The sequence below is a fragment of the Moschus berezovskii genome, chromosome 1 (assembly GCF_049115385.1).
Source record: "Moschus berezovskii isolate FMDL1 chromosome 1, NW_MosBer_1.0, whole genome shotgun sequence".
In the NCBI taxonomy this organism is placed as follows: domain Eukaryota; kingdom Metazoa; phylum Chordata; class Mammalia; order Artiodactyla; family Moschidae; genus Moschus; species Moschus berezovskii.
The window spans coordinates 79641655-79668318 of NC_142460.1; the positions used below are offsets into that span (position 1 = coordinate 79641655).

At 36.5% G+C, this 26664-nt stretch overlaps 1 protein-coding gene across 2 annotated transcripts in view; it reads left to right on the forward strand.

Moving 5' to 3' along the window:
- The window catches only part of ATP6V1A (ATPase H+ transporting V1 subunit A), a 58856-nt gene extending 32516 nt beyond the window's left edge, over nt 1–26340 (forward strand). For both annotated transcript variants that reach the window (XM_055427151.2, XM_088837071.1), the window contains exons 3-15: nt 309–437; nt 2231–2445; nt 2848–2985; nt 4376–4527; nt 8130–8292; nt 8840–8948; nt 13361–13483; nt 13579–13693; nt 14286–14349; nt 18703–18906; nt 20245–20339; nt 21872–22043; nt 23989–26340. In XM_055427151.2, coding sequence (XP_055283126.1) covers nt 309–437; nt 2231–2445; nt 2848–2985; nt 4376–4527; nt 8130–8292; nt 8840–8948; nt 13361–13483; nt 13579–13693; nt 14286–14349; nt 18703–18906; nt 20245–20339; nt 21872–22043; nt 23989–24081 — 1772 coding nt within the window. In that variant the 3' untranslated portion in view covers nt 24082–26340. The remainder of the gene's footprint in view (nt 1–308; nt 438–2230; nt 2446–2847; nt 2986–4375; nt 4528–8129; nt 8293–8839; nt 8949–13360; nt 13484–13578; nt 13694–14285; nt 14350–18702; nt 18907–20244; nt 20340–21871; nt 22044–23988) is intronic.
- Nucleotides 26341–26664: the final 324 nt, after the last annotated feature.

A 26664-nucleotide genomic window follows, 5' to 3' on the forward strand; every position in this document is an offset into this window, starting at 1 on the left:
GCAGCAGTGATTTACTATACAGCAGATGGAATTATACTCAATATATTATAATAATCTATAGAAAATAATCTGAAAAAATATGTGTATATAGCTGAATCATGTTATATGCCTGAAACGAACACAGTGTTTTAAATCAAGTATAATTTTTTTTTAAATGTACTTTTTGAGAGGCTGTGTGTCCCATAGTAGGTGTTTTATTTTTCCTATAAATATGTGAGAGAAGTGTATTAAAAAATATATTGGGTATCTTAATTATCTGGAACTATTCAGAGTCTTAAGTGATTAACATACTCATTTGTTCCTTTCAGTGGTTACAGCCTGTGACATGGCAGGTGCAGCCATGTATGAACTGGTGAGAGTGGGCCACAGCGAGTTGGTTGGAGAGATTATCCGATTAGAGGGTGACATGGCTACCATCCAGGTGTATGAAGAAACTTGTATCCTTTTTAGTTCAATTTCTGGCCATTTTCTACAAGTTGGAATTTAAAGATTTTTGGCAAAGGTAAAATCATCACCAGTAGTGTCAGAAACATGGAATGCTGGTGTTTGAAGAAAGCTGATATATAGAAGTTTATTGACAGGTACTAGGAATTAGTGCTCTTATTTTGAGATATCAGTATTATCTCCTGAACTTCCATTTCTGTTGATATTTCAGTGCTGTTATTGTTAAGCATTACTTCTCTGACTACTGAGTTTTTATTTGGTACAGCTTTTTTGCTATGCTAGAATATATGCTTACCGTTCCTCTTTATGTCAGTATTGGAGTGCTAATTCTAAACAAAATCACCCAACATTGTTAGTAAAATTAAAAGTCTTCATAGCTGTGAAATCATCACTAATCAAAAGGATTTTTTTCTGTTTTAGATTTATCTTTTATTTAGTCTTTCACATGGTTTAAAAATTTAAAGTAAACAAATGAACATGTGTATAGTGAGAACCTGCTCCACTTTTGTCAACTGTATTTGGCCAGTTTTCAAAACAGACATGCATTCATACAACCAGTTTTGTTAGTTCCACTTACTATATATCTTTCTGGTTTTTTATATGGACCATTATAATGTGTATTTTTATTTCCTTTTTTTTCCCCAGAAGATAGTATGTTATAGGTACTGTTCTGCACCTTTTATTCACTTAAAAATATATGCATTGTGGAAGATGGATAGATATGTAGTAAATACAATGCAGTGTGTACGGTAGATCACTGTAATATTCTTTCAACTTTGCCATAGGCTTGAGATATTTTTATAAACAAATATTGGAAATTAAAGTATATTTTAGAGATCTTTCATGCAAAATTCATAAAAGTACCTGTTCTTTTTTACAGCTACATAGAATTCTAGCATATGAATGTACCATCATTTATTAATAAATCTCTTAATGATTGTTAAGTCTTAAAATTTTTTTGGTTGTTTCTCAGTCTTAAGAGTTTAAGTTTTTTTTCTAATTCTAATATCCTTTTTAAGGAACTGATATTCCTCATCAATACAGTTGATGCAGTGTATTATAGAGAGACTTTTGATTCTGTTTTTAGCCTGTGGTTCCCAAATTGTGCCCAAAGCACTCTGGGCAGCTGCAGCAAACTCATGTGGTGCCCTGGGATGTTTTAAGGATTTGCAGTAAACCCAGGAATATTCGACATCTTCTCAGACACCATGAGAACTAGTAGCTTGAGATAATAAACAGTTTCATTTTCTGACTGCACTGTATTCTTGTCGATGATGTCATATCTTTGTGAAACCGAGTTTTTGGCAATTGCTAAGCTAAAAACCAGGTGTCATATGAAAATGATGTGGACTGGGTATTCAGTCTGACTCCTAGATCTGGAAATTATAGCCTACCCAACAGGCATGTAAATCTCTTTTGCAAGAATTGAGATTATTTAAAAATGAAATTAAAATGTTCTTTTTTCTTTCAATTTATGTGTCTTTTTGTTTCAATTTATGTGTCTTTTTGTTTCAATTTATGTGTCTTTTTCTTTCAAAGTGCTACTCACTTGTTAGACACATAAACTTATTAAAATGTTTGAGCATGATTATTTAATAGATGGAATTATTAATCTTTTTTGTAGATCTCTATGAAAAAGTTAACGAAACACTCACAATGCTGTGGACTATAAGTTTGAGAATCTCAGGTTTAGCTTCTTAAATGTCATTTCCTGTTAAGCTGTGGTACTTTGTTTTATAGTCTCTCCGGTATTTCATAGTGAGTTTTCCTCAACCACCGTTCCCAGCTGGTGTGTCTGTTGGAGACCCTGTCCTCCGCACTGGTAAACCCCTCTCAGTTGAGCTTGGTCCAGGCATTATGGGAGCTATTTTTGATGGTATTCAAAGACCTTTGTCGGATATCAGCAGTCAGACTCAAAGTATTTACATTCCCAGAGGAGTAAATGTGTCTGCTCTTAGCAGAGATGTCAAGTGGGATTTCACACCTTGCAAAAACCTACGGGTATGTCTTTGTAATCAGAATTTCTAAAGTTGGTGAAAGAATGTGAAAATAGTGTTTAGTGAACTATTTTGTACTCTTCGTCAAAACAAAAGTGGACCACAGAAGCATAGTTTACTTTTTTTTAAAAAAAAAAAGCTCCACAAGAAGGATTATAGAACAAATATGTTTTATTGATAAGTAAGGCAAATGAGTTAACTAATGGCACGGGGAGTCTCCTTGATGTTTGCTGCTGCTGCTGCTGCTGCTAAGTATGGGGAAGCCCACCAGGCTCCCCCGTCCCTGGGATTCTCCAGGCAAGAACACTGGAGTGGGTTGCCATTTCCTTCTCCACTCCTTGATGTTTATTGAACGTTAAATGGCTTGATGTTTGAGTATTAAGCAGCAAGTATGTTTGCTCTCTAGGTTGGTAGTCACATCACTGGTGGAGATATTTACGGAATTGTCAATGAGAACTCTCTCATCAAACACAAAATCATGTTGCCCCCACGAAACAGAGGAACTGTCACCTACATTGCTCCACCTGGAAATTACGACACCTCTGTAAGTATCATATAAACTTTAACTCACGTGAGTGGCCCCACTGATAAGTTACCCAGTTGTAGAACTCTCAATAGTTGTAGAATTCATATTTAATATGTGAGTTTTAAGTTACTTTCATAATTTAAGAAGTTTTCCTTTAAAACTTGAGCTTGGGGGAAAAAAAAGGCAAAATATATTGTTTCTTTTTGAAGAGAAACAACTAATACAGTATTTTCTTACCTTCTTAACTTATGCTACATCATTTAAACCCCTGTTTGTTTTCTCTTTTTTTATTTTGGTCACACCATGGGGTATGGGGGAGCATAGTTCCCCAACCAGAGATAAAACCCGTGCTCCCTGCAGTGGAAACACGGAGTCTTAACCACTGGACTGCCAGGAAAGTTCCCAAACCCCTGATTCTTTAGGCATAGAAAAGACTTTGATCTTAATTTTCAGTCTCTATTCACATAATGAATCATAGAATGGATTGTAAGTTCTTAGTCTCAATGAACCATTTAAAACTTAGTCCTTTGCTATTATTGATAATCACATCTTATCAAATACAGTAGATAACGTGATAATCTTTGTGGGTTTGAAGAATCTTTATTGAGAAGGTCATTGTAGCATATAACTTTTTCCCAATAAGATATGATGATAACAATTTTCTGATCATCTCACATGAATAAGATCTGTGCTGTACAGTATAATAGAAAACAAAAGAATTAAGATTGGGGTTCTGGGCAGTCAGCTGACCTTACTCACCAGCTTAGAGAATCACTCACCTACACGTTAAAGAACAGCCCTAAAGTGGACAATTCAAATTCATGTATCAACAAGATTACAAATTTCTGTAGGTCTTTGGACCTTGAGATCATTTGTGAATAGTTAAAACCATCTCACTGTTTACAAATGTTAAGAGTTACTCATTATCTTTTGCTTTTGTAAATAATTTAAAATAATGAACTTTATTAAATAGTTCAGGATTCTTAATTAGATTAGTATTTTTCATTGAAGCAGTGCAAGAGGATTATAATAAAGTAAAAAAACAAAGAATGGAAAATAAATTATGAAAGTTTTCATTTCTTCCCCTCCTCAGTTCCTGGAATATCTTTTATATCCTTCGGGAATTTTTCCTGCATATATTCATGTAATTTATTTAACTGTTTCTCTATTACTTGAAATACTTCTTTCCCAAAAATTTCTAAACTTTTTTTTAATCATTAAAATAGTAATAAATGTGCCTGGTTTAAAAAAAAATCAGAACGGTATATATTTATAATAAAAGATGTAAATCTCCCTCCCTGCTCCCACATACCACCTTTCTAATCCCGCCTAGGAGAAGTCTGGCATTACTTTTCTTTAGAGGAAGAAATGTTCATAGTATTCTGAAAATCCCACTGTATTTTTATAGGATGTTGTGTTGGAGCTTGAATTTGAAGGTATAAAGGAGAAGTTCAGCATGGTCCAAGTATGGCCTGTACGTCAGGTTCGGCCTGTCACTGAGAAGTTGCCGGCTAATCATCCTCTGTTGACTGGCCAAAGAGTCCTTGATGCCCTTTTTCCGTGAGTTTGAGCTGTGTCCCATAGTTTTTCCTCAGATTTTTATATGTGCTTACTGTTTCACTTCTTTATAAATAAGGTTTTATGTGCTAATCCTATAATACGTTTTATCTAGAGAAATATGTTTTATGTTTTGGCCAGTGCTTATTTAGAGAGTCAGACTATTGAAGAGAATTTATTTTTTCACAGTTGCAAAAGGAAAGCATTATTTCTAAAACTTTCTGAAATTTTCTTGTTATCCTATAATTAGTAGATTGATATCACTATAAATTGATGATTTCTAAAATCATCTGGGTTCTCTTTGCTATCCAATCTTTCTTAACTTTATAGTCTGCTCTTTGCCATTTTCTTCAATTGCTTAAAAACCTTTCTCTTTAAGTTTTAGGCATAACCATACTATCCTTTACTTTTAACAAATCACTTCCTCTTTTAATTTGCAAAAAAGACTGAAGCAGTGATATTAACTCTTTTGACTTCTGATCACCAGCCCCTGTATGTCTCCCTTCAACTCTCTTACCTTTATACCTACTCTGTGGTCTTCTATTACTCTCTCATAAGATCTTCAGTACTTTGACTCTTCTTATTTAGTCAGTATCTCCTGTTTCTATATCCTTTAGAATCCAGTTTAAATTTAATAGTCGTATCACTTCTATGAATATTTGTTAGTATATTAAATTTTCTTGTTTCTTTGTCTTCTGTCATACCCACCTGGTAAAATATCAACTGAATCAGTCTGGCTATCTCCTTCTCCCAAATCTACACTCAGACTGCTGAGAAAAACAAATAATAAGTGCAAGTTGGTATCTCAGCACTGTGGCATAATCCTTCTGCATTTCCCTGATTGTCATTCTTCTGCTGTCCTCAGTGCCTATTTGAAACCTCTCCACCTGCCTCAGATCTTCAGCTCTTCTTTCTCCTTTGTTCTCACCAAATGGTCATCTCAGATCCTTCACACAGAAATGAGGGGCATCAGATTTGGAATTCTTTCAGTTAACACATGTTCCCATGTATCCTTTACTCCTTCCTTTTTCTGGTGTTTGCTGCACCTCATGTCTCCTCAGAGACCTTCCATTAGGTGATCTTCCTTTCTTCTCCCTTCTAATGAAAAGAGATCTGCCTTCTACCCTTCTCTTTCTGCCTTCCTCTACTTTTCTCCTTATCTTCATAGCCAAACTTCTTGGAAAAAAGTTGTCTGCACTTTTCCCACTTTAATTCACTGTACCGCTCTGGCCATGGTTCCACTCCTCAGTGAAACTACTCTCACTAACATCTTCAGTCACTCCCATGCTGATAATTCAATAAATAAGTTAGGATTTTCTTAATTCCTACAACTTTTGATACTGGATATTGCTTTCTATTCCTTCCTCCTTGAAACACCCACTTTCTTTGCTTTTCCATTTACCTTCTTCTACAGGAAGCTGTTGCTTATTCTCCGTTGCAGGTTCCTTCGCCTTAATTTTGCTATTTCTTAGAGTTTTTCTCTTTTCTTTCCTCATTATACATCTTACCCTCTGTGAATGACTTCATCCACTCTCAAGACTTAAATGTTCATCTGTATATGTTGATTTCTAAACCTGTATCTTCATCCCAGATCTCTTCTGAGTTCTAGGCTCATATATCCATTTTGGACTATACCTCTCCTTTTGAATGTCTTACAGGTACCCCAGAGTCAGTATTTTAAAACTAATATCATCATCTTAATCACCACTCCTTTTTTGGAAACTTTGCTGCCTCTCTCAGCAAATGTCATTATTGTACATCCAGTGAATCCCTCTTCTAAAATCTCTGAATTCTCTCAAGGATTGTTTTCACTCTTCCACATCTCATTAATGAACCAGTGCTATTATTCTGTTCCCTAAATATTTTTTTATCTGCATCTTTCATCCCTACTCCATGACTGTAATTAAGGATCTTACCCTAATTCATGCAATAATCACATTTAATCACACTTCACATCTTCAGTTTTGCCTTCTTTCTGAGTGGTTGTCCATATTACATAGTGATCCAACTGAAACACATATGTGATCCTGCACTGTTTTGCTTAAGTGCTCTTTATTGCTTCTAAGACAAACACACAATCCTTAACCCCATACAAAGCCACTCATGACCTGGCTCCTGCTTACCTTCCCGTATTATCTCAGCCACTTGCTGCCCAACTGCTTCCTTACAGACCATGCTCCAGGCTTCCTGATGGGCTTTTAAATCCTCAAGCAGGGCTCCCTCTTGCCCCTGGACTTTTGGTTATGCTGTTCCCTCTGCATGGCATGTTATTTCCCTACATATGACTGATTTCTATTTCCTTTCAGATCTTAGCTTCTTTCAGAAAGAATTTCCTAACCCCACTCCAGTCCAGTGTCAGACTTTGTACCCCTTCTGTATACTCCCACAAACCTTGAATGGTCTCTGTGATAGCACTTTTCACATTGGATTGTTGAACTTCTAACATGGGACACACCCAGCCCTGCCTTCCCACCCTGGCTTAAAAATTATTTGAAAGACGTATGCAAAGCCATAGAATGAATGGACTTGCCTTCCTAGTTTATCAGAGTCACTGAAAGGTTTCAATGGGAAAACGTTTTAATGCATACTCGTTTCATATGAGAAAAGTCTGTTATCCTTATTAAGGATGCAGTGTTTGTGTGAATTTTATGATAAAATACACTATTACAAAGGAATTTCCCTTAGCATTATGTCTCATTTCTTCTGTCCAGACCCTCCTGCCTGACCCACATACGCTCTCACATACACATACACACATACTTGAGACGTTCACTCTCCTCTGCTCTTAAGAGTATGTCCCTCTCCACTCCCACTTTTTAGGGAAAGTTTGAGAGTGGTTGCTAAATAGTTTGTAATCAATCACCAGCTGACTCCACCAGAGTCACCAGTTTACATTACTGGAATGAGAGCTCTGTGAATATAGGAACATGACTGTCTTCTTCACTGCTGTCCCTCTATCGTTGCCATGGTTTGCAGTGCCTTGGAAGGACTTCATAGGTAGTTACTGAGTGGGTACATTGCCTTAACACCTTAACAAAAGTCTTTGTTTATTAACCTCTGTAACAAGATAGGAAATTCTTAGGTCTTATCTTTTACCTCAGAAGACAACTTTCAAAAGTGTTTGTATTTTTCTTTTAGCTTTAATTCTTATATTGTCCTTTCATAAACTGATTTATTTACACATTCAGAGTATCTTTAGTACTATTTTATTTATCTTATTTTCATATTCCGCTTCTCCAGGTACCTTATGGAACATCCTTTCACTTTCCAACTATTACAGATGATTATTGTAAAAAAATATCCTACTTTGGGTGCAAATAGGGGAGCAGTTGTATTTCTGCCAGTAAGTGTGTGTACAGATACAGACGACAGCATTTTAAAGTGCTCTCTTTAACTTGTATTTCTGTGTCACTTTTGTTGTTGTTGTTCAGTCGCTGAGTTGTGTCTGACTCTTTGCGACCCCACAGATCGTAGCCTGCTGGGCTCCTCTGTCCTTGGGATTATTTACCGTTGAACCACCAGGGTAGCCCCTGTGTCTCTAACCTACTTGTTTTATTGGTGTATATTAGTGAGTAGAGTAATCCTTACTTGTTTGCTTTGTGTAGATGTGTACAGGGAGGAACTACTGCAATCCCTGGGGCTTTTGGCTGTGGGAAGACAGTGATATCACAGTCTCTATCCAAGTATTCCAACAGCGATGTGATCATCTACGTAGGATGTGGTGAGAGAGGAAACGAGATGTCTGAAGTCCTCCGGGACTTCCCAGAGGTCTGTGTCTATAAAGCTTCCAATACTAGTCTAGAGAAAATACCACTAATCACCTTTCACTGGCAATTAATAAAGCTTTGTTTTGGATCTGGAGCTGTGCTCTTATTCATCAAAGATCTTAATTAAGGAATTTTCTAATTATATTTGTGATTCAATTTGTATACTGAAGGAAGGGAATTTGAATTTTTCAGTCAAAACACTTGAAAGTTTCTTTTTGTGGTCTGGTGATTTTCAGTTATTGGGAGAAAGAGAAAATAGGCAAAATATTTATTGGTGTGAACATCACATAGACTTTGTATGGTCTACTAGGTTACTGTAACAATAACATTCCTATTTCCATAAAATAATGGACTTTTTTTATGAAATGGAAATACTGACTGTTTTCTTTACAACACAGTGGGATAGAGGGAAGAGGTTGGAATGATGGTAAATACTTCTTTGGGAACACAGATTATAAGAGGGATTAAATATAAACAAGTTGTGAAAAAGAAACTAAAAAGTTCTATTTCGAAACTGGGGGAATCACTAACAGATTGTTTGTCTCTAGCTCACGATGGAAGTCGATGGTAAGGTAGAGTCAATTATGAAGAGAACAGCGTTGGTAGCCAATACATCCAATATGCCTGTGGCTGCTAGAGAAGCCTCTATTTATACTGGTAAGTGTATGAATTGGAATGAAAGAGATTAACATGTGTTCTTTAGTTTAAAACTAGCACCAGATTTTTTTTTTCCAAAGAACTTTTCATTCTAAAGTATCTTCATACATAATATTCCTAGAACTTTTTTTTTTTTAATATTGGGCTTCACAGGTGGCTCAATGATAAAGATTCCTCCTGCTAAGCAGGAGACTCAGGTTCAATCCCTGGATCAGGCAGATCCCCTGGAGAAGGAAATGGCAATCCACTCCAGTATTCTTGCCCAGAAAACCCCATGGGCAGAAGAGCCTGGCAGGCTGCGCAGTCCATAGAGTCAGACATGACTTAATGATTAAACCACCACCACCAGATTGCACTCATTATTATATCTTAAGACTCTGTCCATACAAGACATTAATATGTGTGTGTGTGCACGCGCATGTGTGCACACGTGCATAAGTCATGTCCGACTCTGTGATCCCATGGAGTGTAGCCCACTATGCTCCTCTGTCCGTGAAATTTTCTAGGCAAGAATGCTGGAGCGAGTTGTCATATCCTACTTCAGGGGATCTTTCTGACCCAGGGATCGAACCCATGGTCTCTTGCATTTCCTGCATTGACAGGTGGATTCTTTACCACTGTGCTACCTGGGAAGCTCCATAAGAAATTAATAGAACTGCTTTAATCTTTTTAATGAGTTTAAAATGAAGTATCTTCTATTTCTGGGTTTTGGGGGTTTTTGGGGTTTTTTTTCATGTTTTGTCATTGCTCTGTCTCTTGATAATCTGTATCTCTATAACTTGAATTTTCAGCCTTGAATTATAATACTTTGATTATCAGTATGTTTATGTATTACCTTCCATCTTTGCTCCCATTTTCATCCCAACTTGTGGTACTTTGAATTCTACATATTCAGGAGTTACAATATTCACATTCTGTTCTGTATCCATAGATACAATGTTTGTATTAGCTTTAGACCTAGTAAAATGGAGTCAGTTTCCACTGGCAGCGCGGTCCCTTGACTGTAATTTTTCCATTTGTTTTACAATTGGACAAATTTTGATTTTTGGAAGTATTTTTAAGAAAGGCTCATGGAAACTATATTCTCTGATTCTTATTTCTTTGTAAGTTTGGGTTTTTTCTACTGCCTTATAATTTTAACAGTAATTTGACAGAATATAAAATTTTTCAATCAGCATTTCTTGTGCTGAGGAGAGATCTGACACTGGCCTACTTTTTTTCCTTTTGTAGGTGATTTTTCTTTCTACCCAAAGGAATGCTTCTTTAACTTTGAAGTGTTACAATTTTATTGGACTATATCCCAGTATTGACAGTTCTGTTAATTTTTTCCTGAGACATAGTGTACCTTTACAGTCTGTGACTATGTCTTTTACTTTGGAAAATTTTTGAGAATTGTTTCTGAAAATTTTTCTCTTCCATTATGGTTATCTTCAAGTGGAACATATTGCATCTCCTTTATCTGTTTCCATATGCATTGTTTCCTCTCTAATTCTTTTTATTTAGCCATCTTTTCACAGGATAATCAGTGTTTATTCTTTGTATTGCTTCTGATGAAACTTTGATGTTGTTCTGGTTCTTTGTTGAGTTCTGCTGGCTCATGAAACAACCTTTTTATCTTCCTGTATATTCCTTGAGATTTCTATTTTGTGGTAGGATGCAGTATTAAGATTTTCTTTTATTAGTTAATTGTGATCTCAGTTCTCATTTGTTCCTTGGCAGGTTCATTGTTGTACTGTGCTCTTCTTTTTTTTATTTTATATTTGTTTAGTTCATATGCTGATGTTTATTGTTACTATAACTTATTTTTGCAGGAGATGGGAGGGGATGGTTGTTACTATGATCCAAAGTAGCAGGACTTCTTCCTGCTAATCAGTGAAGTTTGTTATAGCGTAAAGTTATATAATTTATTTTACTTTTTCTTCTGTCATACCAGCAAAATCCACAGCGACAAGGCCACTTACAGTGAATTCTTTCTCTTCTACCCTGCTTCGTTCACTTTTTACTTACTGAAAAGGGGTATCTTTCTGAATTTTATTTGTCCCCATCCCCCTACTTCCCCTTGAGGCCAAATTGGGTCCATAGAACCCCTACTGCTAGCCCTGCACCCCTTTTACTGTGTTCCAGACAAAGGACCCTTGGCTTTGCTCCTCAGGATGTACTTTCTAGTTTGCAGAAGTATAGTCTGAGGCTGTGCAGCCTCAGGTGAATTCTTGGTGTCTTTTTTTGTTGTTGTTTGTTTTGTTCAAATCTCTTTTAGTTAGCTTTCCTCATTATTTTGTTTTGAAGCTAAACATGACCCCTAATTTTTGACAGTGGAGTTTGTGTTTCTGTATTTCTTGTTCTCCTTATTTGGTGGTTACTCTTCTGGGAAGGAGAAAGTGACATAATCATCTACTATTTTAACAAGAAGTCTACCTCGTTTTAACTGACTACACAGTATCCCTTTGTATGGATATATCACAGTCTATTTAACCGGCATTCCTTTGGTGGACACTTGGATTATTGGTAGTTTTTTGCTCTCACAAACATCACACCATAAAACTTCCTTATGCATGTTATTTACACTGTTACATCATATGTTTTATGTGCGTATTTCTTTGTATTTTTGTCAGGTTAAGTTCTTAGAAGTAAAATTGCTGAGAATATAACTGTTAATGTAGATTTTAGATTCTAATAGCTCTTCAAAAGGGAGTAACAGTGGACACAAATTCTGTTTCTTCACATACTCACTAATGTTCATTTTTCCAGTAGTTTTTTTATGATAATTATTATACAGAAAAGTTAAAAGAACACTGCAGTGAGTACCTGTGTACCCCACACCTAGATTTGACAGTTAACATTTTACTCCCTCTGCTTTATTAGATGACTCTTTGTTCTGTATTCCTTAGAGGGAGCTAGCATTTTTCCTGAATCTGTTAACCATTTGAAAATTGCCTTCTGTCCATTTTTGTATTCGTTAGTAGTTTATCATACTGATTGGTAAAGCTCTTTGAAATGAGTCTTTCATCTTTTGTGAGTAGCAGATATTTTCCTAGTTTGCTCATCTTTTGATTTTGTCTGATTTGTAGGCACTAGTATTTTTAGTTTATGAAAGTGGTCTGTCAGACTTCTTTGAGGTTTACTCTTGTGTCTCTGTCTCTTTTGTCAAGTCTTTTTAATGTATATATAGATACACAAGCAATAGTGAATGTCATCATAGAGACACAACATGCTTGTACCATCAGATTGAAATATGTGATAATTACTGTGTTTTTTAAACCTTAATAATGATAAGTGATACTACTTAAAGACTTTGTTCTTTGGACCATATTTTGGAAGCTTTGGAAGTCAGTATTTTTTATTCTGACAGATGTAATATGATAAATAGTAAAGTTCTGAATTTTCCAGCAGCTATTTTATTTATATAACCCTTTGTTTCTTTACCGCTAAAATAAAGGAATTAAGGCACTAGGTTTTGGGATTGTTATGATGTAGCAACTAATATACAGTTCTAATATCTTTTATAGTACTTTGTATTTTTCAGAGGGCATTTATAGATACCATATCCTCTGATGTGTACAACTAGATGGGGTGAGAATTATTCCATTTTAACAGATGAAGAAACCAAACTGGGAAGTGAGGTTACTTTGCTAAGATTAATGACAGTACGGGAACTAGAACCCAGGACTGCTGTCTGTATACTGTATCAGCGTCTTCTGAGTGGTTTACTGAATGTGATTTTACAGGAGAGGACCCAGGCTATGTAGCAGAATGATCTAGATAATGAATATTATTTCTCACATTAATAACATTTACTACTTTTGAAAAATAACCAAACAAGCTAATTAATTGAGTATATTTTTGGTGCATATGTATGTGAGATACATAGGAAAAAATGCATTGTAAATTAATTCCAGACTTAATTATCTCAACAAAGAATGGGAGAAAAGTCTTTTCCTACTTTTAAAAATGTTTATCAGGGTAGACTAGGCTATGAAAAACCCAAACATAATTGTTTAGTGTAATAGATGTTTATTTCAGGTGATGAGGGCATTCTCCTTTATTCTGTTATTTTTGGGTTGGAACCCAGGCTAAAAAGAGCTCTTTCATTTTAACACATACCTTCCATAGATCCTGGGAGTTCTTGCCCTCTCAGTAAGCCAGAAGGAAAAAGTAGCATGGAAGGATGTCTGTCTTGCCTTCTGAAGAAACACTTGCCTCTACATTCCATTAGATAAGGGTCAGTTACTTGCCAAATCTAAATGCAGAGGAGGCTAGACAATATATTCAGCTGTGTACCCAAAAGAACCACAAACTGATGAATAGCTAGCAGTCTTAACTTAGGAACTTATTGCTTTAAAGTTTTCTTAAGGGTAAAAAAGTCAGGATTATATATTATAGAATTATAATTTGTAACATTCTTCCCAATGTAGGAATTACACTGTCAGAATATTTCCGTGACATGGGCTACCATGTCAGTATGATGGCTGACTCCACCTCTCGATGGGCTGAGGCTCTTAGAGAAATCTCTGGTCGTTTAGCTGAAATGCCTGCAGGTAAATCTTTATATTGCTTATTGTATAAGCATGACTGATAGGATTTGGGGGTTGGCTTAGAACTTCTCTTTTAAAATTTTCTTTTTATTTTTCAGATAGTGGATATCCTGCATATCTTGGTGCCCGTTTGGCCTCGTTCTATGAGCGAGCCGGCAGAGTGAAGTGTCTTGGAAATCCTGAGAGAGAAGGGAGTGTCAGCATTGTAGGAGCGTAAGCACCCAAACTATTTACTTATTATAAGAAAAAAGTTACTTTATTTTAAAGAGATAATATTTAGCCCTGCTGAGGGAAGTGCTTCTTAACCAAGGTTGCACTGAAGTCACCCAAGGGGCTCTTTAGAATGTACATGTTTGGGTCATCTCTACTTGTGCTGGTTTCATAGATTTGACTTACCTAGCAACAATTTAGAAAATTATAGACATGTTAAGGTAAGATCATGTCACGATAAAAACAATATGAAGATTCACTATCTGCACATATAGCCATACCTTGTTCTCAGAGCTTTTCCTTCCTTCTTGCTTCATCTGTTTTAATTAGAAAAATGAAACAGATTATGATTAAATGTCTGTCTCATTTCTCAGACTAGAAGGTTTTTAGTAATTGTCACTCTTAACTTTCAACTTAGTACTGGTTTTTATTTAAGGTTTTTATATAAGATTTTCTTTCCGAAGGTTGTATTTCTTATTTACATTAAAGTTGACTTCAAAGAAGTGCTTTTATTTTATTCATTTATTTTTTAGAATTGCTTTTATATACAGGTTATTTTCCCTAAGCATTTCTAATGACTCTTTCCTGTTTTTAGAGTTTCTCCACCCGGTGGTGACTTTTCTGATCCAGTTACATCTGCTACTCTTGGTATTGTTCAGGTATGTCTTTTCCTAGTGTAGTCAACTTCCAGCCCCGCCCCACCCCAGGCTGTCCTAAGGTTGTCCTCATCATTGTGAAGCATTTAATTTAGTCATTGAAAACTAGGCAAGGGTCAAGGCAGTTTTAGCAACATTCTTCCTACTCAAAGTCTTTGATGCCATATGTTCTTAGCTCTTTACCTAGAATTTATAATAGACTTAATGTCTAAAGTGGTAATACATCCAAGTAGCAAACTTTTATTAGTGTTAGAGTAATACTACACTCTAAACTTTTGAGTTAGAGTAACCCTAGGAATAGAAACAAATGGGCCCAAAAGGGCATAATAGCAAAATCGCCCAGAAGTTTTTCTCCTCGTGGTTTGGTCCAAGGCAGGTGATCCTATAAGAGGGTGACTCTTCCATTCTATAGTAAATCAGCACCAGCACTTTACCTTGGCTCCACTTGCTTGGTATCGGTCTGGGTTTGGCTGGTACAGGGCAACTGGAGGAGGCTCACCTGCGTTTCGAACTTTGGGCTCAGACCTGGTTACTCCACTCATTCTGTTAGCCACACCCGGACGAAAGCAAAGCTGGAAAGTGAAAGTGTAGTTTCTGCCTAGGCAGCTGCTTCCCAGTGACACGACATGAATTCTGGTACTTAGCTAGTCAACTTGGCCATTAAAAGTAAGCCTAAATGAAAGACATACATAAATCAGGGCTGTAACTGGTTTTGATCTTGATATATTTGTAAGCACAGGTGTTATTCATATGGGAAAAATACAATACTTGCCTATGTTTCTGTCAGTATCAGGTAAAAGGAAGTGGCAGAGGCTAAATTTACAACTTTCAAGGTGTTTAACATTTGCTAAAATTTTGAATTTTAAGTAACAGGGAAGTGGGGAGCAAAATTAGGAATGCCTAAAATATATGTGAATGTTTGGCCTCAGAAAATTGACTGTCATGGTGGAAAGTTCTGACAAAATGTGGTCCACCAGAGAAAGGAATGGCAAGCCACTTCTGTATTCTTGCCTTGAGAACCCCATGAATAGTATGAAAAGGCTAAAAGATAGGACACTGAAAGGTGAACTCCCCAGGTCAGTAGGTTCCCAATATGCCACTGGAGATCAGTGGAGAAATAACTCCAAAAAGAATGAAGAGATGGAGCCAAAGCAAAATCAACACCCAGTTGTGGATGTGACTGGTGATGAAAGTAAAGTCTGATGCTGTAAAGAGCAATATTGCATAGGAACCTGGAATGTTAGGTCCATGAATCAAGGGAAATTGGGACTGGTCAAACAGGAGATGGCAAGAGTGAATGTCGACATTTAGGAATCAGGAAACTAAAATGGACTGGAATGGGTGAATTTAACTCAGATGACCATTATATCTACAACTGTGGGCAAGAATCCCTTAGAAGAAATGGAGTAGCTGTCATAGTCAACAAAAGAGTCTGAAATGCAGTACTTGGATGCAGTCTCAAAAACGACAGAATGATCTTTTTGTTTCCAAGGCAAACGATTCAGTATCACAGTAATCCAAGTCTGTGCCCCGACCAGTAATGCTGAAGAAGCTGAAGTTGAACGGTTCTATGAGGACCTACAAAACCTAGAACTAACACCCAAAAAAGATGTCCTTTTCATTATAGGGGACTGGAATGCAAAAGCAGGAAGTCAAGAAACACCTGGAGTAACAGGCAAATTTGGCCTTGGAGTATAGATTGAAGCAGGCAAAGGCTAACAGAGTTTTGCCAAGAGAATGCAATGGTCATAGCAAACACCCTCTTCCAACAACACAAGAGAAGATTCTACACATGGACATCACCAGATGGTCAATACAGAAATCAGATTATATTCTTTGCAGCCAAAGATGGAGAATCTCTATACAGTCAGCAAAAACAAGACCAGGAGTTGACTGTGGCTCAGATTATGAACTCCTTATTGCCAAATTCAGGCTTAAATTGAAGAAAGTAGGGAAAAGCACTAGACCATTCAGATATGGCCTAAATCAAATCACTTACGATTATACAGTGGAAGTGACAAATAGATTCAAGGGATTAATTCTGATAGAGTGCCTGAAGAACTATGGACGGAGGTTCATGACATTGTACAGGAGACAGGAATCAATACCATCCCCAAGAAAAAGAAATGCAAAAAAGCACAATGGCTGTCTGAGGAGGCCTTGAAATAGCTGTGAAAAGAAGAGAAGTGAAAAGCAAAGGAGAAAAGGAAAGGTATACTCATTTGAATGCAGAGTTCCATAGAATAGCAAGGAGAGATAAGAAAGCCTTCCTCCGTGATCATTGTAAAGAATTAGAGGAAAACAGAATGGGAAAGACTAGAGATCTCTTCAAGAAAATCAGAGATACCAAGGGAACATTTCATGCAAAGATGGGAACAATAAAGGGCAGAAATGGTGTGGGACTAACAGAAGCAGAAGATATTAAGAAGAGGTGGCAAGAATACACAGAAGAACTGTACAAAAAAGATTTTCACAACCCAGATAATCACAATGGTGTGATCACTCACCTAGAGCCAGACATCCTAGAATTCAAAGTTAAGTGGGCCTTAGGACGCGTCGCCATGAACAAAGCTAGAGGAGGTGATGGAATTCCAATTAAGCTATTTCAAATCCTAAAAGATGATGCTGTGAAAGTTTTGCACTCAATATGCCAGCAAATTTGGGAAACTCAGCAGTGGCCACAGGATGGAAAAAGGTCAGTTTTCATTCCAGTCCCAAAGAAAGGGAATGCCAAAGAATGTTCATACTGCCGCACAATTGCAGTCATCTCACACGCTAGTAAAGTAATGCTCAAAATTCTCCAAGCCAGGCTTCAAAATTACGTGAACTGTGAACTTCCAGGTGTTTAAACTGGATTTAGAGAAGGCGGAGGAACCAGAGATCAAATTGCCAACATCCAATGGATCATCAAAAAAGCAAGAAAGTTCCAGAAAAATATCTATTTTTGCTTTATTGACTAAGCCAAAGCCTTTGACTATGTGGATCACAACAAACTGTGGAAAATTCTGAAAGAGATGGGAATACCAGACCACCTGACCTGCCTCTTGAGAAACCTGTATGCAGGTAAAGAAGCAACAGTTAGAAGTGGACATGGAGCAACAGACTGGTTACAAATCAGGAAAGGTGTACATCAAGACTGTATATTGTCACCCTGCTTATTAAAATTATATGCAGAGTACATCATGAGACACCCTGGGCTGGATGAAGCACAACCTGCAATCAAGATTGCTGGGAGAAATATCAATAACCTCAGATATGCAGATGTCACCACTTATGGCAGAAAGTGAAGAACTAAAGAGCCTCTTAATGAAAGTGAAAGAGGAGAGTGAAAAAGTTGGCTTAAAACTCAACGTTCAGAAAACTAAGATTATGGCATCTGGTCCCATTACTTTATATTAAATAGATGGGAAACAGTGAGAGGCTTTATTTTTTTGAGTTTGGGGACACTGCAGACTGGGACTGCAGCCGTGAAATTGAAAGACGCTTACTCCTTGGAAGAAAAGCTGTGACCAACCTAGCATAGTAAAAAGCAGAGACATTACTTTGCCAACAAAGGTCTGTCTAGTCAAAGATATGGTTTTTCCAGTAGTCATGAATGGATGTGAGAGTTGGACTGTAAAGAAAGCTTGGTGCTGAAGAATTGATGCTTTTGAACTATGGTGTTGGAGAAGACTCTTGAGAGTCCCTTGGACTGAGCGACTGAACTGAACTGAACTGTAAATGACTGTCAGACCTCTGAGGACTGGCCCTTAATGATCCCCAAGTGAATTTATTCAGAACACTTGGAGGTTTTAATTGTAAATGAAGTGTCTATCATAATTAGCATTTTCTGGTTCATGTGTTTATATTGCACCATACCAGTCTTCAAAGGAGTCAGTATCTTTTGCTGTCAGATTTGACGAACTGTTAAGGAAATCCAGGTAAAGTTTGATTCGTAGGAGAGCCATCTCATTGGAAAAGACCCTGAAGCTGGGAAAGATTGAGGGTAGGAAGAGAAGGGGCAACAGAGATGGTTGGATGGCATCAGTGACTCAATGGTCATGAGTTTGAGCAAACTACAGGAGATGGTGAAGGACAGGAAAGCCCAGTAAGCTGCAGTCCATGGGATTGCAGAGTCAGACACAACTTAGTGACTGAACAACAACAATCCATATTGAAACTAAAATAAATATTTTTCTGTTTGCCAGTTTTATTATATTTCATTTATATTTGGTATACACTAAAAAGATAAATAAGTTGACCAAAACGGTATAGAATTCCATAGTTAGGACAAACAAATATGCTTCAATACTTTTAAAAAGTTGTTTTTTTAAAAAAAATCTTTGTGTTTTGTGTTTGGTTTTATTCTTAAATCAGGTGTTCTGGGGCTTAGATAAGAAACTAGCTCAACGTAAGCATTTCCCTTCTGTCAATTGGCTGATCAGCTACAGCAAGTACATGCGTGCCTTGGATGAGTACTATGACAAACACTTCACAGAGTTTGTTCCTCTGAGGACCAAAGCTAAGGAGATTCTGCAGGAAGAAGAAGACTTGGCAGAAATTGTACAGCTGGTGGGAAAGGTAAGTTGTAAAATCTCATGGGGAACAGATCTGTGAGTTACATTGGAGCCTTTTTGGGGTTACGCTGGGTCTTCATTCCAGTGCATGGACTTCCCATTGCAGTGGCTTCTCTTGTTGCAGAGCACAGGCTCTAGGCATGCAGGCTTCAGTAGTTATGGCACACAGGCTTAGTTGCTTTGCAGCATGTCGGAGCATCCTTGGTCCAGCATCCTTCCTGGACCAAGGGTCGAACCTGTGTCCCCTGCATTGGCAGGCAGACTCCTGTTCACTGTACCGCCAGGGAAGTCCACACAGGAGCTTTTTAAGGACAAACAGAACCTTGGATAGGCAGATTCTTGCCTGGAAAAATACTATTTATTAAATATTTTTTAAACTAATAAAATTGCAGATTATTCCTTTATCCAGCAAATATTTCAGGAGCCTGCTTGTATTGTGGAAAATAGAAAGATGTATAGATTATACATCTATACATTATATAAAATTGTATAGATTATCTGTTATTGAATAACAAACCACTTTGACATTTCGTGGCTTAAATGCTTTATTGCTCATGGTTTTGGGGTTGGTGGTCTTACTTGGGCAGTCTTTCTTGGGTCCCCTCATATAGTTTTTGCTGTTGTATGGTGGCTGAGACTGTAGTCATCTGAAAGTTTCTTCCCTCACATGTCTGGTGCCTGAGTTAGGATAAGTAGAACAGCTAAGGATTGGGTAGGCATTTCTCTTTCTGTACGGTGTTTCAAGGAAAAACACATCATGGGTCTGTTTGCCATGTTCATAGCAGCACTTACAAGTGCTAAAAGGTAGAAGCAACCGAGATGGCCTGGTTTCCAACACACGTGCATGCACTCACATATGCATACACAATGAAATATTATTTGACCTTGAAAAGGAAGGAAAATTCTAACACATGCTACAGCGTGATGAACTTTGAGGGGCCATTATGTTAATAAATGAGTCACAAAACAACAAATACCTATATATATCTAAGTAGTCAAATTCATCGAAATGGAAAGTAGAGTGGTGGTTACCAGGGGTCCAGAGGACGAAGGAAAAGGAGTTGTTGTTTAATGGGTATAGTTTCAGATTTGTAAGGTGGGGAGTTTTGGAAGTCATTTTACGGCAATGTGAACATGCTTAACCTACTGAACTACACTTACATTTATATTATAGCAATAGTTTTTGTAGTGAAAACAAAGCAAGAAAATCAATCAGGAAGCAATTATGAGATGAATTTATCAATGATAGGTGATCATGTGTTGATTACTTGGTTTCTGCTTGCTAATTACTTGCAACAGTTGGTCCCACATTGTGGAAAAAATATATTTTTTCCTCTTCTAGGCTTCTCTAGCAGAAACAGATAAGATCACTCTGGAGGTAGCAAAACTTATCAAAGATGATTTCCTTCAACAAAATGGATATACTCCTTATGACAGGTAACCTAGCCTGATTTTCTTTGGATATTCTATCAAGTTTTGAAGAAGGAGCTGCCTACATGTATGTTAAACTGCCCACCCGCCTTTTTTCTCATACACACACACTCGGACTCAGTGCATAAGTTTTTTTTATATTTTTATAGCATACATCTAATGATCCATTATGTTCCCTTATATTGAATTGGTTCATTTTCCAAGTTATGACTTTTTTCATTCATTATCCAGCCAGCTTAAATTAGATTAAATTATGGTTTAGTGTGTGGAGCCCGAGGAATCACTGCCTCTTTCAGAAGCTTTTCTCACTACCTGTTGTGACAGCCATGCCTCTTCTACTCTTTGCCAAAATAATACAGTTTTGTGCCCCGTTTCCCAAGAGTCCTATTTTTTTTCTTTCTTCTATTGGACATCTCACCAGTCCCTATTACTCCTGCCCCATGCTTTCTGTTTTTCATTATTTATCTCTGCTACAAAGGGCTTTCCTTGTGGCTCAGCTGGTTAAGAATCTACCTGGAATACGAGAGACCTGGGTTCGGTCCCTAGGTTGGGAATATCCCCTGGAGAAGGGAAAGACTACCCACTCCAATATTCTGTTTTGGAGAATTCCATGGACAGTACAACCCATGGTGTCACAAAGAGTCAGACACGACTGAGCGACTTTCACTTTCATTACCATGGCCAAAAAGTTCCCATTTCTTTTAAACTTGGATAATTTGAACCCTTCATCATAGTCTATAACTTTTCCTCCCTCAAATCATATTTGGCCCCATATAAGACTATAGGAACAAATAGATTAGCAGAATATACGACAATCAGAAAATATGACAATATAATCAGTAAGGCAGAAACTCTAGGAACCAGCCACACAAAGATAACTCCACAAGGGAAAATTCTTTGAAAAGAGAGTGTACATGAAATTGTGCATGCAAATAAGTTTAAATGTGTTAGAAAGTTTATTAGAATGCATGTGACCCAAGTTGAATATTAACTTGTGTGTCTTTATTATTAAAAGGTATGTGTAAATGCAAGTTAACACTTTAATGGAGAAAGGGACTGCTTATTAGCTCTAGGGTATTACAGTTTCCTGCTTTCCTGTTATTTATTCAACCTTAACTAACTATCACAAGGGACTCTTTACAACTTAGTTATTTTCCATTTGGGTTACTGCTTTAACTGCATTGTACACAAACACGCTCCCAGAGAGTCATTAGATTGTAGCAGTACTGTTTTATTGTTCTTCAGATAAAAATTAACATCATTATTAAATAAAAGAATGCAAATGGCTCCAACGCAAATGGCTCCATCTCTCTATCCACCCCATATTCCTGAGACATCTCTGTCCAGAAACTCCGGTTACGTGTTACTGATCTTTTCCACTATTTTTTTTGTTCATTCCTTAAGTATCATGCCATAAATATAAGTAGTATGCATATCTAAATAAAGAAACCAATGCTCTGGTATTTCACAGGTGAAATAAAAAGTATGAACTTGCTTTCGATTTTCCCTTTTATTATTTTGCCTTTCATTTATCCTAGGTTCTGCCCATTCTACAAGACAGTGGGGATGCTGTCCAACATGATCGCATTTTATGATATGGCCCGCAGAGCTGTTGAAACCACTGCCCAGAGTGACAATAAAATCACATGGTCCATTATCCGTGAGCACATGGGGGAGATCCTCTATAAGCTTTCCTCCATGAAATTCAAGGTGTGTTTGTTTGTACCATAAACTTTGATTTTTTGAAATATTTGGTTCTCAAACTTGGTATGTGAAACTTGCATTTATCATTTTCACACATGCTCAGGTTATGTAAAAGCAGAGCAGACTTCAAAGCTGTGTTCAAATAGGAACTCTAGTGATAAAGATTATAGTATGTCATGTCTAAAATAAATGCTGACGTGTTTTCCCTTTTGTCTTAACCACCACGCAGTTTGGAACTAAAATCATTGCTAAGCAGCAGTTACCTTACCTCAAGTGCCTGTTGTTATCTGTCTAACCTCCATTCCATGCTCCTTCTTGAAATGATTTCTGCTGCCTAGTTATTTTTAGTATCCTATTATACACATCATTTTTACTTTTAAGTGGACTCCCATTGTTTGGGAAGTGCACAAGACATAAATAGATTAATAAGTGAAATTATCGGTGGAAACTCAAATGTGTAAGATTGTTTTTAAAATACAATGATCAAAGCATAATGCCATAAACATCAACAGTTAAAATATCACCAAATGAAAAAAATACTATATAATACACAGTTGCAAAAAGCTACGTTAAGTTATTTTACAACTGCCTCAAGCTGCAAAAAGAAAAAAGCAAAAACCAATGCCCTACCTAACTCATCCCTGCTTTGTACCATTTATTAAATTTTAGAGGTGCGAGTATAAATTTTATTAAAAAAATAAAATACAATGATCAGTCAAGTTGTATTTATTTCTAAATCATGATATCCAAGTATAGTTACTAATCTCCTATTGAGATGAATTCTTTGAATGTGTATGTTAAGATTGAAAGTAAATTTGTACAAATAGATACTCACTGTATCAAGGATTTTAAAATATCCACATGGTTTAAGTCCTGTCTTTCCACTTCAAAGTTGATAACCCAAGGAAATAATCAGATTTTGATATAGATACATGCAGAAGATTGCATATCAAACTTCTTAAATGTCATCCAAAAGTGAACAGAGCCAGCAGTACTTTGTGCCATGTACCTTACAACAAAAATATTACGAAGGCAATGACACCATACATCTTTTTTTCAAGGAACATCCAAAGACACAGGGACATGGTTATGGTATAATGAGTGAAAAAAAAGTTAGGTTGCAAAGAAATTCCACATGTTATTTGATCCAGGTTTTATTTTTAAAAATTACGCATTCATAGGAAAATGATAAAAAAGAAAAGATACGCAATAAAGTAATAATGATGACTTCTGGTAGCATAATTAAAGGTACTATCATTTTTATGTTTACAGATACATTGTATCGAATTAACATGTATTATTTTTTAGTATCATTCAGTATTTTTCTGTAGCACTATTTTGTGGCTGAAGAATATTTTCCTTTTCTTAGGCATTTGAAAGTTTTTGGTAAGGACAACTTTGTTAATGCAGTTAGGTTTGTGTATCTTTCTCATATGTGTTCTCAGAAGTAGAATGATTGGGTCAGAGGGTTTAAACACTTTAAAGTCTCTTTTATACGTTTTATTCAATTAAGTTGCTTTCTATACAGATTTTAAATGGGGTGCATTTTGAGGTTATTTCATGTCCCAGCATGATAATGCCAGGCCCTGAATAGTAAATTCTGTTTTGATTAAATTAATTCCAACTATGTATATACAAAGAGGAATGTATCTAATATGCATTGCTGCATAGTTTCCTAATATTTTGCATATTGTCAAGGGTAAATCCTTTGGTTGCTGAACACAGCAGGCAGGACACAAAACTGAAATTTTGTTTTCTGTTTATGGTTAGACTATTCCCTTTAAACATTTTACCCTTAAAGGAAAAAAAATAAGGTTAATCCTGCCTCCTGCCTTGTGTTTTACTAGTGCATCTCACTTAACCTCCTGCTCAAATATAGTAAATACAAATAACTCACTATGTGTCACAAAAATTATTTTCCAAAGGTAAATTCTATAATGTGTTTTTTCAGGATCCAGTGAAAGATGGTGAGGCGAAGATCAAGGCTGACTATGCACAACTTCTTGAAGATATGCAGAATGCATTCCGTAGCCTTGAAGATTAGAACTGTGATTTCTCTCCTCCTTTTCCTCAGCAAACTCTCATATGTGTGTGTTTTCCTAAATTTCTCATCTTGGACCCTTTGCTTCTTTACTGTGCAGGTTTGAGACTAGTGCCTCTGTGTGTAATCATTTGTTTCCCCATTTATTTGATAGGTCTTATATAAAAGAAACATTCCTTTGTTCCAGTGTTTGAAGGGCCCCCCTGAACATTTCTCCGAAATGGTGAATGTAGTAGATTTGATATACAATGGCTACACTACTGTAAACTTGTATGTAGGGTGACGTCTCTCCTTGTCCTAGTTTACCCTTTCCTCATCACTATTAAATTGTAAACAGGACTGCTGCATGTTACTCTCTTTGCAGTGGATTTGGAATGGAAGGCCAGACTTCTATACATTTTGACAGGTACTTTGTGAAATGACTTTACTTGCAGCTTAGCATTTTGCTAAGTAACTTGCTTTGCAGGAAATAATTGCTTTTTTTAAAACATGAATGATTAATGTTTCGATTATGTGTTGCTTCCCCCAGTATAAATCAAGAATATTTGTGGGAAACTGTTGAAAACTATACTGTTTTTAAAGCAGGCATCTGTGGGACTCAGCACAATAGATGAATCGTTGCCCTCTAAAAACGTGAAAAAGGAGCCAGGTGGTCAGACTTATCACCTTGTTAAAGCCTATTTTATTTCACTGGGAAAAATTCAGTATCAAGGACTATCCTACTGCATTACTAGGCAGTTCTTTTTAAAATTACATTTAAAACAATCACGAGCACTTGATTCACATCACACCTTCTTTTTTTTCCTCAAACATCTTAGAAAGCTAAGCTTCTGAGAATCATGTGGCAGTGTGATGGGCAGAAAAATGCCACAGAGAATATATTTTGTGGTGGTTAAAGGCTGTTTGCACCTCTAAGGACCAGTTGGGCTTTGGTGATTCTTGGGGCCAGAGTGGCATTATGTTTTTACAAGATAATAATATGTGTCACATGTTTGCATGTTTGTTTGCTTACTGAATCTTTGAACAACCAGTTTCCTGATTGTAAAAAACACTGTTCTTTCATGTGATTTATGATTCACGGGCTCGAAAGATTTCCAAGAGTATCTGTAACTGTAGCAGCATAACAGTTCCAATTCTGTTTCATAGGAATGAAGTTAATTCTAAAATCAGCAGATGCAAGATAGTAGAATTTGGGTTATGTGAAAAAAAAAAAGATTATTTCTTCCTGTCTTTTAAGTATGTTTTAAAATAATAGTTTCTGCATTTGTATGATAAGGCACACTGCAGAACAACTCTAAAAACATCAGTTTCCCATGAAGTCTTTCTGACCAATCATGCTGGCGCCATTGCTTCCTCTTTGGGAAGCGGAAAGGGTATGTGAACATGTCCAGCAGTCTCAAATACTGAAATGTAATAGCATTTATTTATGTTACGCCTCAGTATGTTGTTATTTAAATTTTAAAGTAATGTATTTCTTTTGGTCTGTTAAGGAAAGATGCCGTCAATAGAGAATTCAGCTTTGTTTAAATCCTTACAGATTGCATTTTCTTACAGTGGCCTGCTATTCAGGATAAGTATCCTTCTTTAACCTTTTGGAGTATTGGAAGATAAAAATTATGCAATGATTTGTTGAGATGTGGACATAATGGTGCTGCTTAATCAGTTTGCTTCCAGTGTGGCCTCCTAACCTAGAGGCCCTAAGACCAGTGGAAATTAAAAGAATTTCAAAAATCTTTCAGTTCCTACCTTAAATCTACCAGCAAACTAGGATTGTGATAGTAATGAATGATATGGCAAAGAAAGTTTGACCAAGTTTGTCTTTTGTTGTTCTGAATTTGCAATATACATTCTTACTCCTTTTTAAGAACGTTGGGGTGTGGCTGTGGAGCTAGTAGAGAAACTTCACTCAGAGCCTCAATGTAAGTGTCCCTTCACCTATATGTTGTAGAATTTCACAGTGGTCACTGATCAGTTTCTTTAGTAAGAATGTGTCAGAGTCACAATAATCTTTTAAAAAGATGATTCAGTTCTATATTTATTGTGCCGTGTCTGATCCTAAGTGGAGCCAGTTAACAAGTTTCATATGTATTTTTCCAGTGTTAAATCTCACACATTGTACCCTTTGGAACTTTCCATCCTGAAGAGTGAATAGAAGAGGTCATGTGTGCTGCCTCCTTATCCTTAAGGTTTCACTATCTTTATGTTAAAAGTTGTGTATAATTGTTAAAATCTATGAAAGAATAAAAAGTGGATTTAAATTAATATTTTTTCTTTTTTGTGGGTGTGGCCAGATCTGCTTTAAAAAAGAAGTGTCACATTGTCTTTTAGCTTGTTTTCAGTATGAACTTTTAAAGTTTCTTATTTCTCTCTTCCTTATTGAGATCATGAAGTTGAATAGGGGCCGTCACTACAGACTGCATAAAGTCCTATAATCGTATACCACTGTGATTGGAAAATATTAGTACATGGAATCACATAGCATTCAGAATATTACTTTAAATTGAAAAAATGAATGGTTTCTAAAAATACTTATAAATGAAAGGAAATCAGTGTTCTCATCTCTGCTTTTGGAAAATGAACTAAAGC